This window comes from Neopelma chrysocephalum, unplaced genomic scaffold (genome assembly GCF_003984885.1).
Source record: "Neopelma chrysocephalum unplaced genomic scaffold, ASM398488v2 Primary Assembly neopelma1_26, whole genome shotgun sequence".
NCBI lineage: Eukaryota > Metazoa > Chordata > Aves > Passeriformes > Pipridae > Neopelma > Neopelma chrysocephalum.
In genome coordinates this window covers 23,395,850-23,416,730 of record NW_020897695.1, presented here as the reverse complement: position 1 = coordinate 23,416,730, position 20,881 = coordinate 23,395,850, and the positions used below count along the sequence as shown (strand labels likewise).

At 40.2% G+C, this 20,881-nt stretch overlaps 1 protein-coding gene across 1 annotated transcript in view; it reads left to right on the top strand.

Moving 5' to 3' along the window:
- The window catches only part of LOC113964175 (calcium/calmodulin-dependent 3',5'-cyclic nucleotide phosphodiesterase 1C-like), a 324,563-nt gene that overhangs the window by 244,874 nt on the left and 58,808 nt on the right, over nucleotides 1-20,881 (top strand). The window contains exons 4-8 of the mRNA XM_027676115.1: nucleotides 7,508-7,621; nucleotides 8,468-8,650; nucleotides 11,036-11,102; nucleotides 16,562-16,678; nucleotides 19,313-19,453. Of these exons, the coding sequence (XP_027531916.1) occupies nucleotides 7,508-7,621; nucleotides 8,468-8,650; nucleotides 11,036-11,102; nucleotides 16,562-16,678; nucleotides 19,313-19,453 (622 nt within the window). The remainder of the gene's footprint in view (nucleotides 1-7,507; nucleotides 7,622-8,467; nucleotides 8,651-11,035; nucleotides 11,103-16,561; nucleotides 16,679-19,312; nucleotides 19,454-20,881) is intronic.

The window sequence follows — 20,881 nt, the reverse complement described above, 5'->3', positions numbered from 1 at the left end:
GCCATCAGTCCAAGTTGTTCTCTGTAAGGCTGCTCTCAATCACTTCTCTGCCCAACCTGTAGGTGTGCCTGGGGTTGCTGCCACCCAGGTGTAGGACCTTCCACTTTGCTTTGTTGAACTTCATGAGGTTTTCATTGGCCTTCCTCTAAAGTATGTCAAGATCCTTCTGGGATGGCATCCCTTTCCTCCAGTGTGTCAACTGCACATGGCTTGGTGTCATCAGTGAACTTGCTTAGGGCACAATCCTACTGTCCATGTTGCTGACAAAGAGGTTGAACCGTATCAGGCCCAACACTGACCACTGAGGGACACCACTCGTCACTGGTTTCCACATGGACAATGAGCCATTGACTGGAAATCTTTGGGTGCAACCATCCAGCCAAGTCTTTATCCACCAAGTGTTCTATTCATCTAATCCATGTGTCTCCAATTTAGTGACAAGGAAATCATGCAGGACAGTGTTGAATGCTTTGCACAAGTCCAAGGAGACAATGTCAGTTGCTTTGCCCCTATCCATCAATGCTGTAGCCCTGTCATAGAAAGCCATCAGATTTGTCAGGCATGATTTGCTCTTAGCGAAGCCATGTTGGTTGTCTTTTTTTACAGCATAGTTTCCAGGAGAATCTGCTCCATGATCTTGCCTGGCACAGAGGTGAGACTGACTGCTCTGTAGTTCCCTGGGTCTTCTATTTTCCCCTTATCAAAGATAGGGGTTATATTTCCCTTTCTCCAGCTGTCGAGAACTTCACCTGACTGCCACGATTTTTCAATAGTGACTTAGCAAATTTGTCTGCCAGTTCCCTCGGGACCCACGGATGAATTTCACCAGATCTCATAGACTTGTGCACATTCAGGTTCCTTAGATGGTCTCAAACCTGATCCTCTCCTGCAGTGGCTCTTGGTTTTCCCAGTCCCTGCATTTGCCTTTCTCAACTAGGGCAGCATGGCTGGAGCACTTGCCATTGAAGACTGAGGCACAGAAGTCATTGACAAACTCAGCCCTTTCCATATCCAGGGTAGCCAGGTCTCTTGTTTCCTTCTGGAGAGGGCCCACATTATCCCTACTCTTTCTTTTGTTAGCAACACACCTATAGAAGCCCTTCCTGGCTAGGCTCAATTCTAAGTGGGCCTTAGCTTTCCTAACCTTGTCCCTAGCTTCTCATGCAATTTCCCTGTATCCCTCCCTCCCAGACAGCCTGTCCTTGCTTCTACCTTCTGTAAGCTTCTTTTATGCCTCTGAGTTTGCTCAGCTGCTCCTTATCCATCCATGGACACCTCCTGACATTTTTACCCCATATCGTCCTTGTTGGGATGCATTGCTCCTGAGCTTGGAGGAGGTGTTCCTTGAATATTAGCCAGTATTCTTGGGCTTCTCTGCCCTCCAGGGCTCTATCCCACTAGACTCTACCAAGTAGGTCCCTGAAGAGGCTAAAGTCTGCTTTCTTGAAGTCCAGGGCAGTGAGTTTACTGCATACTGTTTTATTATGTTATACATATATTTTATATTTATAGATGTTTTATTTCAGGTACCTATTTTTAAAGATGCAAATTAAAAAGTGTTAGATTTGTGTCTGATGTATTATAACAGGTTTTTTTATAAAAGTAACAGTGATTTGAAAAGGCTTAGTTCTGGAAGACTTCATTTGCTGTCTTTGGATCTCATTGTCAACAAATTCAGTGATTGTACTGTGATTATACAGTTTCCCCAAAAAACTAATTCACACTAACATCTCAAAAAGAAGTAGTCCACCAAAAGGAAGGCTTTCTTTGGGAAATACCAATTAGAAGATTGCTGATTGTGAAAACAGAATATGGCAACCTTTTTTTCTCTCCCACATCTGAAATTTATCCTTGTTCAGCTCTCAAATTTATTCAGTGCAAAGAGTCCTCTCACCTCTTCTTAGCTGTCTGAAACCACAATGACCACCTAAGATCATCCTCTGGCTCATTTCTCTCATTAGTGGAGGAAGGAAGGCACATCAAAGAGGCAGTGCATCCTTTCAGAGGAAGTAAATGACTGTCAAGTGGTTAATCATAGCTATTGTCTCCTGTGACTTCCACGAGCATGTGTGCCTAATTTCTATAAAAAATTAGTGCTAGGTGAAGTGGTTGACTTGAATAAAAAAAAAACAACACCATGACCAAGACTTTTTACTGCTTATATTTTCTGATTTAGTTCCCAAAGTTCAGACCCTGAGAATGGGGGAGGTGTTTGCACATGGAAGGAGAGCACACTGTTTAGAGTTTTCAGTAGCAGGAGATGGAGACAAGGGTAATTCAAAGGATGTGGTGCTGAGGAAGTGCCTAGGTTGTTGTTTTATTGAAAATCTTTGAGTAAGCCAAAGTTTGCTAATGTTTTAGGCACAGGACTTCGTTTAATAGGCATGAAAAAATTTTTAACTGTGAAGTGAAAATACAAACTATGTATGACCACTTACAGTTGACAAATGTGGTCAAAATTTTATTTGACTCAAGGTGAGTTGAAACAAGTTGTTCACTATCCTGCCAAGGCCACTGAACATGTCGTTGCATTTTCATGTCTCTAAATAATCAAAAAATAATTGATTGCTTCAAATTTTTAATTTTTAATTTTTTATTCAGTGGAAGAAGGATATTTCAGGAAACATGAATAAGGCAAAACAGTTGCTTGGGAAATTGCATGTAGCTTTTTCCAGTGTAGCAGTACTGTGTATTTGCTCTTTGTAAACACATGTGTGCTGGTTTAAAGGTAAACCGGCAGGGGTTTACCCAACTCAAAGGAGAGATTATAATTCAGAATAACAATTTAATAAAATAATACAATAAATACAATTATATAGACAAACAGTGGTTTTAACCCACAAAACCCAAATGTATAATCCAGCACCCTGGGGCATGAACAGAGTGGTGTTCATTGGGCCCCCCTGAGTCCAAAGTAAAAGGAGAGGGAAAAAAAACCTGTTGGTGAGAGTGCTGTTGCAGTCTGGTCAAGAGTGGTGATTGCAGTCCGGTCGAGAGTGGTGGTTGCAGTCTGGATCCCATGAGTGGTTAAAAAAGTCCCAAGACTCCAAGATTATATATATCCTCCAGTTCAGGCAGGAATGCCCAGTACCTCCCTCAGGGCGGGGAGTTCCACAATGGGTGTGAGGACAGGAGCCTCCTCCTATCTCACAGGCTTCTTAACACCCAGTTTATAGCCTGAGGAGTCAGGCGTGCTCTGGGCAGGTAGTGTAAATGGTCTATTGATAACAGTTTCTGGAAAATGGCATGGAAGGCTATAGAATACACAGTTTTGGGTTACACCCATACAGTGATGAACTGGTCCCAGTTGTTTTAACTAGGACAACATGTTTTTTCTTCCTCTGAATGTTGTGACTTGCATTTTTTTGTATTCAATAGTAGTGACAGAAGATAACTATCCAGCCTAATACAAATGCATTGGGTCGCAGGCTACCAGTTACTCTATTTTCAGTTGCATTTTGAGGATTACTGCTTGAGCTGGCTTTCTAGGTTGTGTCTTTTCCTTGGTAGTTCACACATGTATGCAGAGCCTTAGATTAAGATGTAGCAGACTGTGGAATGAATAATACATGTTAACTGTTGTGAAAAGAGATGGTGAGCTTCCTGGATTACTTTCTGTGTATGCTGTACCCTTCCCACCAATCCCCTATTTGAGTGGGTTTCAAAGGATTTGAAAAACTGTAGAGGCACCTGTTCACCCAGCTGATGGAAACTGCTGCACATGTGCATTATACCACATAACCTCATGCCGTTTGCTCTGGATACTTTGGGGCAGTGTATTTGCTTTGCTGTGTCTTTACACCACGACAAGTGGACAGGTACTGTTGTGGGGCATCTGACAGGCCTTATGTGTGTTCACTGCTTAGCTGGTCTGCACATACTATCTAACTCTCGTATGAGAGTTTGTACATTGTAGTGAGATAACAGATGCACACCTATTTCTGTGTAGGAATTCTTTGATAGAAATATAGTTCATTGCACAGTGAACATTTGTTTCTCAAACTGGTTAAAGAGTTTACTACCAGTAATTATGGTGGTTTTCCAGAGAAGGGTGAGGAACGTACTATAGGTCAGAAGGCAAGGTTTTGCCTTTCAGTTCAGTAGATATTTGTCTTTCCAGCCTTTGGAAGCAACTCTTGGTCTTTTTGTGTGTGTACAGTGAAGCTGGCTTTTATGCAATTAGGTCTACTTCTGATTATTATTTTGTAAATTTCTAAAGCTTGTGGTTGATTTTATTTATTTATTTTCATTTTTTTTTAAAAGCTGTTTGAGCTGTCTATCAAAGGAATCTTATCACAAATGAGACTAACTGTTAAGTCCAGCACTGCAAAGCCCTCACTAAGCCACGTTCCTAAGTGAATTTCATTGAACTTGAGTATTATTTCAGCCACCTTGAAACAGAATTTTTCAGTTAATAAACTTGCCTGGATGCCCTTCAGTCCATTTAGGACTATTTCAAAAAATAGAGATACATGGAATACATTAAAGACAAATGATTGCCAGGCTCTTATTTAGTACAGGGAGCAGCAACAGTTATAGATAATGGATGGTAAGATGAAGGCAGTGTAATGTTTTTTTCACATGAGAGTGGCACAGGGTGTGACAGGTTTTATTATAGCAACAGTACTGTTCTTCCAAGTGATTGATGCACATAGTATTCTGCATAATCTTCTTCAATGAAAAATGTTGGTGCCATGAAGCACTAACACTGTGCTGTTATTCATCATGAATTTTGAATGACTTGTGCCATAAAGCTGCTGGATACTTATATTAATGAAATAAAAGTCAGGAAGAGCCAAAGGTAGTGTTCTTCCTGCAATATTGATTCCTGTGTACAATATTTCTGGTAGCTAGTTAAGGGGTCACATCTGCAGACTCCCCATACACGGGATGAAGGAACAAGGAGCCATATGAAAAAATACTTACTGTTTGGATGCAAAAGTGGTTTTATTTTTTTTCTCTTCCTCCCCTCTGGTATTGGAAAGAAAAGCTGGGAATAGATAGGAGGGATCAATGATTTGACTCTAGGGAGGAGGCAAATTCATCTTTCATGTGTGCTGCCTGAGGCTGGAATCAGCCTGAAAAGTGGGGAAGTACATTTCCTGGCTCTGCTCATTCAAAGAAAATATTTGGTTTTGTGTTGCTGTTAACACATGGTGGTGCAGTTACACAGCAGAGGGGTATGGGAGCACCAAACCATGCTTCTTTCATGAGGCTGAAGTTACGCCATGGATTTTCTGGGCTGGATTTCAGGATTGGAGGGAAATATATTGAATGCTTTCCACCTGGTTTACAGAGATGAGAAGTTGTTCTCAGTGTGTCTATACATCACTGATCTTCCCATCTCCATTCTCACATCAGGAATGAAATATTGAACAATACTTTTGTTTTTCAATTGCTGACAAGTGGATGAGAGATCCATCTTCCTGGAGATGGAAGCTCTGCCTGTTGCTCAAGATTGTTTGTAAATCTAAATATGTAGCTGTGTGCCAGCAGCACCACTCTTAGCAGGAGTAGCATGTATGTGACCTAGTCAGAGAAACGATCGATATTTTTTATGATTTTTTTTTCTCCATAGGCTCACTCTTTATGTTAGGAAAAACTGGGGGGAAGGAAACCCAGCCTGAAAGAGCTGTTGGTGCAGTACTCACAGGCAGACTGACTGCTCTTCAACTCTTCCATGAAATACAGCCCCATGGAGACTTGATTTCTTTTGAAAGCACAGATGCCACAGGGGCACTATAATGGCAAGGAAATACAGATACTCACTTCATTTTAAGAATTTCATGCATATGTCTACTGTAGGAGATAGGCTCCTACTACAGCTAATAAAGTGAAAGCAGACACCTATATTGGGCTCTAGTTCTGAATTGCTTTGTGGAAAAGGCTGTTTTACTCCACAGAATATAGAAAAAGATGAGGAAGAGTAATCTCCTAATTAGAGGACAAATTATAGGTGACATGACTACTCCTCTACATTTTTGCATCTTGAACAGGACAAATTAACAACTTATGATTTCTGCTACACTGTTAAATATATATTTGAATGTTTATTTAGCTTCTGTTTAACAAGGAAGAGGACATTCACAAAAATGTTTTAACTTCTCAAGTCTTTATCCCTTTCTCCTTTTAACGGAATGATAATTTTCTTCTTGTAATAATAAGCATGCAAATTGGATTGTTTGAAAATATTTAGATTTTGCTCCTTGCCTTTAGATTTTATTCTCCTCTTTCTTCTTTTTTTTTTTTTAAATTTAGTAGAGTGAAAAAGAGGAAAAGAGAAAAGAAAATTACACAAATATATTCATTGTCTTTGACAGATGAGGCATTTTTTGCACAAATTTTTGTTTTCAAAAAGTCTGTTCCCCCTTACAACAATAATAATAATCTGATAAAACTTCCATGAGTTCTGTTTAGTATAGACGGGATAGCCTAAGGGTGCCCTCTTGATCTAATGAAAATCATGGCATTTTCTAACCTTGCATAGTATTTCTATGGTAATGTTCCTGAATATACTCTAATACAATTGTGCATATGTATGTGTCAATCATTATGAATGGCTATTGTTTATTAACAGATACTATTCAAAAAGTTACTTCTGTCTTATGGCTGGGTTGAAATTGTCCTCTCAGCTCCTGTGTTAATTCCACATGATTTCTATTTTAAATTATTTTAGTATGAGTAGGGGACATCCAACTGGTCAAGGCAGGTGATTGTCCTGCTCTAATCTGCACTGGTGAGACCTCACCTTGGGTACTGTGTGCAGTTTTGGGCACCACAATATAAAAAAGACGTTAAGCTATTAGTGAGCATCCAAAAGAGGGCTACAAGGATGGTGAAGGGTCTGGAGGTGAAGCCTTATGACGAGTGGCTGAGGTCACTTGGTTTGTTCAGCCTTGAGAAGAGGAGACTGAGAGAAGACCTCATTGCGGTATTCAAAGTCCTCATGAGGGAAAGCAGAGAGGCAAGTAATCTCTTCACCCATGTGACCAGTGACACGACTTGAGGAAATGGCATGAAGCTGAGCTGGGGAAGGTTTAGGTTAGTTACCAGGAAAGGGTTTTTCACCCAGAGGGTGGTAGAGCATTGAAACAGGCTCCCCAAGGAAGTGGTCACAGCTTCAAGCATGCCAGAGTTCAAGAAGCATTTGGACAATGCTCTCAGGCACATGGAGTGGTTGTTGGGGTGGCCTGCATAGGGCCAGGAGTTGGACTTGATGATACTGATGGGTCTCTTCCAACTCAGCATATTCTTTCATTCTATGACTGTGATAACTCGCAGACTTATTTGAGCCTAAATACATTGTACTGTTTGCTTGGCATCATTGTAACTGATCTTTGAAAAGTGATTTTTGTTGATTTCTTGCATGTGACTTCAAGAAACTTGTAGACTTCCAAAATTTTCACCTGTCAAGCGTGTATGCTAGGTCTCATGCTGGGAACTGATACTCACTGTCAAACCTATTTCTCTTTATACTAATCAGATTTTTGTTTTGCTTTTTTTTTAGATTGCGGTCTTTGGTAAAGCAATTAGAGAGAGGGGAAGCTTCAGTTGTAGACCTAAAGAAGAATTTGGAATATGCTGCGACTGTTCTTGAGTCAGTATACATTGACGAAACTAGGTGAGTTAACTCCAGGCATCAGCACTCTTATATCTAGTACCAATGACACAAAATTGTAACTTAAATGTCAATTGGGAAATTTGAGCCGAGATTTATTACTGCCAGAAAATATGTTTTTAATCATTACAATATTGTATTCTGTGTAGAGCAGATCTTCGATCCTTTTTTAAATTTTGTGGGGCAGGGAAGGAGATAAAAAGAAATCATAAATGTAATATACATTCTCATGGAGAAATGTTTTCTTAATAATTGTGTCCCAGTTTTTCTGAAAGTTTCTAAATTCCTACTCATTTATTCTTTTTGAATAATGTTAAATCTTTTCACTTGTATCGTATCTTTGAAATTAAAAAAAAAATTTACTCCAGGTTGTGATAGAGGTAGACTGGTAAGACATTGCAGAGGAGTTCCTCTTTCTGTTATATGCCATTTATTCAGTGGCAAATGCACTTTTGGAGTTGCCACAGATGATCAGAATGGGAAAGGAGAGGACTGTATGTTACTAACTCAGAAGTTAGAAATGACCATAATTTACCTCTGAACGGCAGAAAGTTCAGAAATATTGATGAGCTGAAGATGTGAAGTCAGTGAATGATTATGTAGCTGTGCTTCAGAAGGCTGATACTTCTTGTGTGTCAGCCTAGTAGTGAGTTTTACAAAATGAAATTTAAGTATACAAGCGAATAAACAAACTATTGAAGATTTATATAATTGTGTTTGATTTGGGATGATAAACCAAAGGCTTTTAACAGCTGCTTTAATTAGAATATATGTGAGGGGTTTTTTTCTTAATAATGTTATAGTGGTCTCTAAGGGAGTCTATTTACCAATTGTTCCTCACTCTTCTAGGCGTTTACTGGACACAGAAGATGAACTCAGTGATATTCAGTCTGACTCTGTGCCCTCGGAGGTCCGTGACTGGTTGGCTTCTACCTTCACACGGCAAATGGGGATGATGCTCAAAAGGACAGAGGAAAAACCCCGGTTCAGGAGTATTGTCCATGCAGTGCAAGCTGGGATATTTGTAGAAAGGTAAAGCAGGATGTAATTACTTTGTTCTAGTAACTGCCCAGGTACCACAGATTGCACAATTACAGGAGGTGGAGGACAGTACCTTAGGGCAGAAGACCTCAGAGAACTAGTAGGTTACCCTATTGAATGAAGAACACTTTAATATGCTTCTAATGATGTTCCTACACAGATCTGGATAACACCTCAAAATCTGGGATTAAGTAACAGATTGCAATCTGAAACACTTCTGTTTCATCTATTCTTAGTATAGTACAGATGTAATAGCACAGTTGGTGTAATTTTTACAGAGAATATGCATTTCTGTATAGTCCTTGGTCAGGAGAGACAGCATTTAATATTCAGTCAGGCCAGACCAAACTCCCCCTTGCCTCTGTTTACTTCTGTGGTCCAGTATTTCTCATGAAGAACTGCTAAGAAATAAAACAAAATCCTTTATCATAGTATTATTGGAAAGAACTATAGATCAAGATTGATGTGAAAATTTTAGAGGTTGGGGGGGATTTCAAAAAAGCCATTGAGTCCTCTTCCCCGTTGAGATTTACATCAGAATCTGTTGCCAGAACTGATTTTATTTTCTGAACCCTTTAAAACATTTGATCATTTCAATTTAGATTCACTTCTAGTCTTACCTTTTCTTATCAAGTAACTCTTTGCTGACTCTCTTCATTCAAGCTAGAAGGAGGGCTGGCACATGTGAAACTGTCAACAGTCTTTAGACGGCCCAAAAGACAGCAGCTCCCAGGTCCCTGGGAGAATTTTGTAATGGCAAAATTCAAGTCAGGAATGGAAGAACAGAGCACCTTTCACTGTTCATCAGAATTGCAGTGACAGCCTAACACCCTTCTGTGCAGGAGGCTGGGTGTATCAGGCAGCAGACCACAAGCCACACAGATACACAGAAGCCTCCTTTGGCATGATTATAGACAATATTTTTATCTGTGCACCAGTTACTGTACATGTGTTAAGAGTGGCAGCAAATTGTGATAAGCATAAACCCGTCATTTCTCCTTGGAACAGGTTTCTCTTAGTTTTGACAGGCTATTTGTGAATTAACCCTCACTTTTAGTGGGGGACTTGCTCAACAAGGAAGTAAATTAACTGCTGCAGAGTAGGCTGTAGTAGGCTGTTTTGCAGCTGATCTGAATCACTGTGGCCCAAAGGAGATATCATGTGGCACCAGAGGAGGGTTGTGGCTCTCCTGAGCTAAGGGAAAGGGACTCTGCCTGAATTGTCACTTAAGCGAAGGCTGTGGAGCTTCTGACTGGAGGGAGGAAGGGATAAGAAATTTTGTAATTTGAGGAATGGGTGAATATAATTCTTCAAAGGGGGATGACTTTTTTCAGGTCTGAGTACAGAACATGACAAAGAAAAATGGAAGTGAAGGAAGACTTTGCACAGCATCATTTCAGATGGGAGAAGAGAGCCTTCCATCATCTCCTTTTAGTCCTATGATGCCTAAGGGCAAAAAAGGGTGACCTGTGAAAAGGCATTTTAGCCATGACAATGCTTCTGCATTAACTAAGCCTGTTAAACACAGTGTGCCCTGAAAATAAGTTTAAAATCTAGTACATACTTTCATCATCATGGCTAGGCTTCGCGAACGAAGATTTGGGAAGGGCTCTACCCACATTTCTTGCAAGTGCGTTGGTGGCTAAAAAGGCCAATACGAGAAAGGCAAGTCCGGTTGCAAAAGGCACAGCAGAAAAACTCCTTGGATGGTATATTCTGCAAGGAGTACATACTTTATAATCTTTTTAAAATATGCTTTATAATCAAGTTTAAAATCTGCTACATACATGCTTTTAGTATGGTTACAGATGTTGATTTTTGCCTTGTTCGTTCTCTCTTACTCCCTGAAACACACACAGAGGGTGAACACCCAAATGGTTTTATACTAATCTTGACAGCATACAGACAAAAGTAACAGCTGTACCAAACTGGAGTTGATTCATTGCATACAAATGATTTCTGAGGTACATTCAGAATTAGCTTGCATGTGGGCCAGCAAGGACTAAGGGAACTGAAAGATCAGTACAGACATGTGCAATGGAAAATTGGGAACATCTTGTTATTTGAGTGTAGCCTTTCCCTCTGATGAAGACCTTGTATTGGCAAATTCTTTGTCATGGCCTGCTGGGCAGACAAGCTATGAGATAATGATGAGTGTATAGGCTCAAATTAGGCTATACAATAAGAATAGTGTAGAGAATATTGTGCAAGTTAGGAACAAGATGGAAGGAAAAAAAAAAAAAGACCAAATTGCAGTTAGGGTTTCCTGGGCTAAATAAGGTCTCCTGTAATGGTCTGTCGTTTTATGATTTTTGTTGATTGCTTTATTTTGTTTAATTCTATTTATGTGTTGCCTTATCTATTTTGTCTTGGTAGAATGTACAGACGGACTTCAAATATGGTTGGCTTGAGCTACCCACCAGCTGTAATTGGAGTGCTAAAGGTAATCCCAATAAAAAGATATTGAAAGGGGATCTATACAAACCATCAAGATAACACTGTGATATTCGACTTGATAAGGGAGTCTTAGTACTTGGCCTTTCCTTCTCTCTGACATTAGTTTAGTTCACATACATTAATCATTTAAGAGATCTAAGGGAATATCCTTTCAATAAAGGAAAGAACAGAGTTCAAGGCTGTGGCCATTTTCAGGTTGTGAAGGTTACAACTCTGTTCTAGGACTTGGGAATTAATCACAACATCCCACAGGGAAGAAAGAAAATACAGATGGAGAGAGGTGGAGAAGGAAAAGGATCAATTGCTGTGAGAGAAGGGAATTTCTCATGTTGTTCAGCTTCAGGTCTTCAAGGTGACAATCAGTTTATGAATATTGAGCCTTTTATGAGTTTTGAGGTTTCAGAGGAAAAATGATTAGTCATAATTAGTCTGAAAAAACTCCAAAGGTTCAATCCATGGGACAATTGCAAAATTCTTGACTTAGGCAGGAATTATCAAGACTACAAACAAATGTTAGCAACCAGCTGCCTATACAGCTTTGCAGATTACATTGCGTGCATTTCAACCATGCCATGCAATGGTGAAAAAAGGTGACAAAGTGGGGCAATACGCGGTGTAAAGCTCATGAAGACACCTTGTTGCATTGCTCCACACTGGAAAGACTTACACTTAGGGTACCAAATCCTTTTCATTTTGGAGAGTAGAACTCATCAAAAGATGTGGAGGTGTTGCAAAAGGTCCCTCTGAATGCAAGAGGGACGATCAAACTTGCCTTTCATATACAGCATCAAGGTATCCACCCACACCTTTTTTCAACTGCAGGTTGACAAGTGTTAGCCTCACTCCTGCAAATGGAATCTAAATTCTTTGTTCTTTTGCAACTACACTCCAATCAACTTATGAGGGAACATATCTATAATGGCACCTCTTCTCTCGAGTTCCTCATCAATAACAAGACAGTTGAAGATTCATCAGCTAGTCTCAGTTGACTTAAACCTTACAGAATCCCTCTCCTTTTTCTATGTTTTCAAATGATTAAGAGTCATACAGAGAACTGATCATGCTAGAGTAAGTTAAAATAAATCAATAACAGCAAACTAATTTTGCTCAGAGTGAAATAACATCCACTTGGCCACTGTGGACTCTAGAATGTATTTTTTTCCAAAACTGTTTTGAGAACATATTTTTGCCTGGGTGGCTTTGGTTTTGGTAGTGGATGTGGTTGAAATGGGAGTTACTTATTTTGAAGAAGGCAGAAAAGGGTCCCCACGGAAGTGGGGTCCCTAAGCCTGCCAGAGTTCAAGAACTATTTGGACAATGCTGTCAGGCACATGGAGTGACTCTTGGGGATGTCCTGTGCGTGCTAAGAGTAAGACTCAATGATCCTTATGGGTATCTTCCATCTCAGTATATTCTGTGATTCTGTGAAGTTTTCTGTCTTAAAAATTTCATCTTAAATTTCTCAGTCCCATCTCCTCCATTGAAAATGTTGTATTTTGTTCCTTGCTTTGGTCCAGTAAGGTCTAGTAAAAAAACCTTACAACTACCTGAGTGCTTATTGTGCTCTGTAAAATGACCTGATGATTTACTGCATGCTCTCCTTTTTGCTGCTGTGGCCAACAGGACATCTGCACTGAGTAATACAAACCTGTGGAATCACAACTTTGTGGCAAACTGGGATTAGTTTTAGTAAAACAATGAAATACTGCTTGTTGACTTATACAACAAGTCTTCAAGGTTAAGAAGAGACAGAAAGCCAGGAAACTGAGCATTTAAAAACAATTAGCGTTTGTCTTCATCTCTAGGTTCCCCAAAGCAGTGGATCAGTGGCCAAGTAATCAGGACACAGGACTGAGTAGTATTATGTCTTGGATCTATTTTCTGTTACACTGCAGTTGTCATATGTGGCATAAGAGCATCTTATGCACTTCCACTGAGGCTACAGGGCCAGTAATCTAGCATGTATAGAACAGAAAGTTTCCCTTGCTCCTCCTGCTCTCCTTAGGGAGAAGAAAAAGTTTTTTCCTCTGTCACAAGTCATCTGTGAAGTTCTCCCTGCTTTTAGATCTCTCCCCAGTATAGGGATCACTTCTGTGTTAAAATTTTTTTAAGGTCATAAAATCCACTAAGTTTCAAAGTGTAACTGGTATTGCTGCAAGCCTATAGGCCATCTATGACACTTTCATGCTTCTGATAAGAAGATTTCCCCCCCCCAGAGTGATTGGGAGTAAAATGCTTCTATCATTATTGTCCGTAGCAAAACTTTTCTTGACTGATAAGAGCAAGGATTTCTCCCTCAGTAAAATCTAAACAGCTCTCCTGTGAAACTTATAATCTGTGTGATTCACCATTATTTCATGCAGAAGAACAGTTCAGATGTCATCATCATGGCTAGGCTTCGCAAACGGAGATTTGGGAAAGGCTCTATCCACATTTGTTACAAGCATGCTGGTGGCTAATAAGGCCAATACAAGATAGACATGTCCGATTGCAAAAGACACAGCAGAAAGACTCCTTAGATGGTATATTCTGCAAGGCACGATTCTTTCTGCGTTGTCTTTTCTCCTCGAGAGTGATCCTGCGTGCGTTCTCAAAGGAAACAGCAGCGTTATAGATGGTGTGTCTCCAGACCTCCCGATTGGAGGCCAGAGTAGACCAGTTATGTTGATCAATATGGCCAAGGCTGAGATGTTGTTTCAGGGAGTCCTTGTATCTTCTCTTCAGGGCTCCTCTCTTGCGGCAGCCAGTGGTAAGTTCACCAAAAAACAGGATCTTAGGGAGGCGGTGGTCCTTCATCCTGGAGATGTGCCCTGCCCAACGCAGCTGTGTTCTCAGCAGCATGGCCTCAATACTTGTGACTGCTGCCTGTTCTAGAAGAGATGTATTGGTTACATAATCTGACCAGTGGATGTTTAGGATTGTACGGAGACAGTGTGGATGGAAGTGTTCTAAGAGTCACAGGTGGTGGAGGTAGATGACCCATGATTCGGAACCATATAAAAGAGTAGACAGCACAATGGCTCTGTAAACACTGATCTTGGTACTTTTCTTCAAGTGTTTATTATGCCATACTCTTTTATGGAGTTTTCCAAAAGCACTATATGCCTTTGCTAACCTGTTGTCTGTCTCTCCATCAATCTTACCATTCGAGGAGATGAGGCTACCTAGGTAATTAAACTACTGGACTGATTTGAGCTCTGATTGGCCAATGGTGATATGGGGATGATGGAAGACTTCCTGAGGTGCTGGTTGATAGAGAACTTCTGTCTTCTTTAAGCTGACTTCCAGCCCAAAGAGCTCAGCAGCGTCTGCAAAGTTCGGATGTACTAGTCTGCAATTTCACAGTTTGGTAAATTTTATCTGCTGCAAGACTACAACATTATCTGCAGGGAAAATACAATAAAGGAACAAACCCCTTTTATTTCGGCAAGATAAGATTGCCTTACGGTGAATTAACTTTCAGCACAGTTGACACATTATTTTCAATGTCTTATGACCCAGAAGCAAATTACTATATATATGCAAGTTTTAAATCAATTTGCTTCAATGACCGAATTAAGTGATTAAAAAATAAAAATGCCAAAAAAAACCCAAAACAAAAAACCCCAAAAAACCCCAACACTTTAAATTGTCCAAGTGGTTGCCTTGGGAATTATTTTGCTCTCTCATTTCTATTTCTCGTTTTCTAAGATTGTTCAAGGGCTTCAAAACTTCTTTTCTTGGTGGAACTTTTTACTCTCTTGGTTGTTTTTACTCTACGATGCCTAATGAAAGTGTTGAAAAACTGTAATTTATGATTGCTTTTCTGTGACTTGGGCCACAAATCATCTCTGGAGAAGCTTGACACTGCATTCAATCTCTCAGCTCCGCACGGCTTCTAATATCAGCTGCTCAACAAGCAAGTAATTTACTGGGGTAGGTGAAAGAAGAGCTGAATATTGAGCATCCTTGATGGTCACTCACTAATTAGCCTCTCTGTGGACTGTAGTGCCACAACAGGTATACTCAGCTCTCTGTAATCAGCACTATGTAAGTAGGAAGGATCACCTCATGCTGGAAAGAGGTGGTAACAAAATATGTTGGTCTCATTCAGAACAGAAGTCCAGTAGCTATATTGATGTATAGTGGACCAACCACAAAGTGATTAAAATGTCTTTTGCATTTGACTTGAAGGCTGGTCTTGTGCCAGATGCAGCTACATGGTTGATCTGTATATCATTCTATTAGCTATAACTCCCATCTACATCTTTCCTCTTTGTTGCTGGGAGGAGAGAAAGTTTCATAAAGTTTCAGGAATATCCAATTCTGAGATCAAGGAGCTTCATCTTGCTAGATAATGAGTGCTGTCAGCTTCCACAGCCTTCCCTAAAAGCTGATATTTGAACTTGACCTTCTGCAAGAAGGTTTATACCTTATACTTTAGCTTTATGAGCTCGGAAGTGAACTTTCCCCCCTCAATCTCTTGATATTAATGCTGACCACCCTGCAGCATTAATATGTCATTTACAGCTGATTGGAACTTTCCCGACGGTAATAAGGTATTTACTCTTCTGTTATAAAGCTTGGGTTTTTATATAATTGTTAGCACATAATGTAATATTACCAGGATTTTCTTCTGCACTGTAGTTTTTTTGAAAAATCCACTGGACTCAATTACCTTTTTAAAAAAATAAGGAAAATTAGGATTGTGTTCTTTGGGCAAGTTAAGATGCAATAATCACAAATCAGGATTAATATTAAAATCAGAAGCAATTAAGTTGCTCTTTGGGTCTAGCAAGATAGTCCTTAGTTATCATCTTGGGTGATTGAACAGTAAGTGATAAAAATATGAGCTCAGGTGCCTGTATTCTTGTTTTACTGCAAAAAACCGTATAACCTTATTCTGTTTTAAGCATTAATGAGGCATTGGAGTGCTTTGCTCACAATACAGAGTTATAAGAACTCCAGAGGGACAGCAAAATCCAGAGGCTTCAATATCATTAAAAAAAATCTTCATCATTCCTCTTTTCTTCAAAATTATTTTCTTTTTTATAGACATAGCATGTGAGTAGAGGACAGAGAGAGGTAAAATCAGCCCCAATAGGCCATCTCAGTGTTTCAGGTACTAAAGCACACCAGAATTTTTATCTATTAGGATTCATCCTTTGGTGATTAAATTCTAGTGTAGAGAATTGCCATGTTTAGAATAAGCAAACAGCATACGTGTTCTTAATGGAAGCTTCCTAAACGCAAGTCATACAATACTGATGAGTATACTGATACTGTGAGTATCCTGATGATTCTGCATTGGTTAAATGGAATTGAAGAATTTATAAAAAAGAAAATATATGCTGACATCACTTCTCTAATTCTCAATTTGTAGATTGTGAGAGAAAGTGAGAGAAATTGAACTATCATGATAAAAGGGATGACCATATTAATTGCCTTTTCTACCCACTCTTGCAGAATGTTGACAAGTGGTCCTTTGATGTATTTGCACTAAATGATGCCAGTGGGGATCATGCACTGAAATTCATTTTCTATGAACTTCTCACACGCTATGATCTGATCAACCGTTTCAAGGTCAGTAGTTAGAAGATGGTTATCTTCTTCCATCCTGGATTTTGTTCAACTTCCCTCTCATCCTGTTTTGTTTCATTCGAAATGCAATTTTAGTGCTCTTTGAAGATTTTGTGAACACTGCACTTTCCTCAATAAGCAAGACCAGATGTGATTTAAGTAGTACTTTCAATTGCAATGGGACATGGTGAAGCAGATGGGCTTCCAAACAGGCTTCCACATGACATCCATGGGAAATACTGCATATGATCCTCTCAGTATGATGGTGTCATTTTCCTGAGCTTCATAGGACCCTCAAGTATGCAGGCACAAAAAGAGAACAAGAGATCATGAATGCAAATTCAAATTCATTACAATTAGTTAGGGCAACAAGTGATTCTGCTCCCTCCTCCACTCTCATGAGACCCCACCTGGAGTACTGCATCCGGGTCTGGAGTTCTCAGCACAGGAAAGACATGGACCTGTTGGAGCCACTCCAGAGGAGGGCCACAAAAATGATCAGAGGGTTGGAGCACCTTTCCTATGAAGAAAGGCTATGAGAGTTGGGGTTGTTCATCTGGAGAAGAGAAGGTTCTGATGAATGTTCATTCCAACCTTCTAGTACTTGAAAGGGACCTATAAGAAAGATGGGGAATAACTTTTTATCAGGGCCTGTTGCAACAGGACAAGGGATAATGATTCTAAACTAAAAGAGGGTAGATTTAGACTAGATATAAGGAAGATTTTTTTTTATGATGAAAGTAGTAAAACACTGGAACAGGTTACCCAGAGAGGTGGTAGATGCCCCATCCCTGGAAGCATTCAAGGTCAGATTGGACTCTGAGAAACCTGATCTAATTGAAGATGTCCCTCTGCTCATTGCAGGGGTAGGTGGACTAGATGATCTTTAAAAGTCCCTTTCAACCCTAACTTTGTAATTGTTACAGAGGTTTGCAGATACAAATGTTATGTATCTTTTCCTCCAACTTTGAACAGGCTTAAATTTGGATGGCAGAGACATTGCCATCTAGATCTTGACCATTCCCCTCGCGCAGATACTCTGCTGTCCCTTCCTCTTTTGACATTTCCAATTCCCATGGGTCCCCACTCACTTTGACTGGAAAGAGTTTACAAGTCTTTGGGTCCTGTACTTCTTCAGAAACTGCCCATGTCTGGTGAGACATCTTTGAAGAAGGTGTCTGGTCAGAGCTGCATCCTCTGCTTATATGTACTCAAGAGGACAACAGCAGTGCTCCTCTATGGTGTACCAGGGTGAATTTATGCTGATACTTTTGGTCTGTGTTTGGCCCTGCCACCTGTGAAAGCTTTGCTCTTTCCCTGCCAAGTTATGGGAAAACAGGCACTGATAAACGGGGAAGTTGTCCTTGGAGGGAGAACTTCTGTATAAACTTTTAATTGGTCTTCTGTGATTGGTTAATGACTCTTCAAGGGCATTTGGAGGAGAAAGTGATGATGAAGTGAGGAAGGCTCGCCCCCAGACTCCATTAAGAAAGACCCCCAAAACATACTGCCCGTGTGTGAGGGGATTTCCGAAGTTCTCATGCATGCACAGAAGAGATGCACTTACATAACCAGGAGGTGGGACTGAGGGCCTCTGGCTGGGTGGTGCTGGCCACACCTGGGAGGTTGTGGTCACTCAGTTACTTGTATAAAAGTAGATAGTTCTTTCTTGGAGAGGGAGTTAACTTCACATCAAGGACAATGTTGCCTTTTGGCGGGGACACATGCCAGTTTTGTGAACTTACTGACTCTCCAAGGATACCGCTTCTGCTATGGGTAATTATAGGCACGCTAGGTCGGTAAGATACCTTTATGGGCAACAGCTGGGTAACTGGGGCTTATTTCTCTCCTCCTTCCTCCCTTTTGGGTTTGTTCGTTTTGTTGGCCACCCTCTTGGTAATAAATCTTGGTTTTTGTTAAGGCCTCAACGGTGTCATGGTTTCAAGCTTCAGTATATCCTCGAACCTCCTCCCTAATACATATGGAAACAGTGAAACAGGAGAACCCATGTTGCCCATGTTGCCGGTTGCATACATTACAGCTGACAGCATCTGCCTAGTCTCCTCTCTAGAAATCCCCTCAATTGCATTTTTTTGGGTGTCTGCAGTTACTCTTGGAGTCAGAAAAACATGGCAATCCCATAGGATGGACAGGCTGGATTTTGCTGTGAAAACCTAGAAGTCTGATAAATGTATCTCAGACTTGCTATATGATGTGTTTCATTAGAAAATCTTGAATGCGAATAGTAATGCAGAGTATTCCAGTGGGTTGTGAAGGCAACAGACAGTTGCTTGTAGCCTATTTAGAAATATTTCTCCAGGGACAATCAATAAAGTGGTCACTGCTACTTTTCATAATCCATGTGTCTTCCAGACAGCATTTCATAGTATACTTATTTCTGTGTGTTTATGTGTGGGAGTGATTCACCTATAATGTCATTATGAATGGAAAAACCAGTTTGAAGTAGTAACCTGAATTCACTTTCTCTCGAGTGCCTGTTTCGATGTTTTAGTGTTTTGTTTATTTGTCAAGTAAAAACTGCTCTTTGGAAACCTCTTATCAAAATACTCCTCTCTGAATGCTAGTCATTAAAGCTGTTTTGGGTTTTTTTCTTTAATTCTGTGATGTTTTACTTAGATTCCCATTTCTGCCCTGGTGTCCTTTGTGGAAGCTCTGGAGGTTGGCTACAGCAAACACAAAAATCCTTATCACAACCTAATGCACGCTGCAGATGTGACACAGACAGTCCATTACCTCCTTTTCAAGACAGGCGTAGTGGTAAGTAAAGGATTTGGCATCCTGAATATATAGTTAGATTACAAGAGTTTTTGCATAATAATGAGATTGTCTACAGTGCAAATGGGTTCTACTATGGATAACCACAATCTTCATTTTATGTGGCTGGGCTAATAAAAGTAGAGACTTTGGATTATTTAGAAATTGAAGGTAGGTGAAGTTGTTGATAACTCTTCTAACAGTGATCTAAAGAAGATGAATGAAAAACCTAAGCCCGGTTTTTCACTCTACCACAGATCTCCTGTGTGAATCTGCCAACACGAATTTGTTGGAATTCATTTCACCTAATATGAAGGATCGTATTGTCTAAGCTGTCTTCTTAACTTAAGCGATGGAGACAGTACATTCAAAGGATAATTCATTCCACTTATCTGAGCATAAGAGCTGTAATCTGGAAATGCTGATCCCCATCCACTTCTTTGCAGCAAAACCATCTGAACTGGCTTACATAGAAGCCTATGAACAGCTGATATCTGACAACAGTGTCAGGAATGGAGAGAGGGCTTAAAAAAATATGTAGTGCACAATATGTTCCCACAGTGGTTTTCAAGACAAACAACAGAAATACATTTGAAGAGGGACTAGAGAAATTGAAGGCAGACAGATTCCAGAGTGATGATCAACCATTGCAGTTTGGATTTAGCTGGAGGCCCATAAAGTTTCTGTCCCACACAGCTCGAAGTGTACAGGATACATATGTATCTCATTCGCTTCTTCTTTCTCCTGGTTACTGCTGCAGCCAGAAAGAGGAATGAAATTATTTCCAGTCTGATCCTGTGGGGCAGATCTATTCCTCATATTATTTGCTTCACTTTTTCCAAGTATCCAGTTTTCCCTTGCCCTTGCATTCGCAGAAGCATAGAGGCAAAGGTGGCAGTGAAAAGGAGGTTTGTCTGTTCAATGTTTTACAGTTATCTCTTGTTACAACATGACCATTCAGTGACTGCTGTGTTTGTGGCTGGTACTTGAATACATGTAATTCTGTTCTGTTGTGCTTCCTTTCACTGTGGTCCTTCCACTAACTCATGTGCAGTTCCAGAGGCAAGGAGCCTTTGTAGTTCAGAGCAGACAGGTGAACCCAGGTCAGCAGACGTTGAGGCTCTTACTGAAGTTCAGGGCTTCTTGAACACTCCCCAGTTGTTACAAAGTCTAACTGGGAACTGTTGAAAATAAGGATGAGGGAAAATCATGGTTTCGTGTGACTCAGCCTAACCAAATTCCAACACTCTCATGCCATGACTACCTTAGATAGGCTATACAAAATTACCGTAAAAATTCTCTGTCACCATCACTTGTGGAGATGTTTATGTCTCCCACTGTATGTTGATGATGCCTTTATCTGTAGGGTTCTGTAAGACACCTGAGAGCATAGGACAGAGAGGTGCAAGCTAACAGGGCATAGTGCAGCTC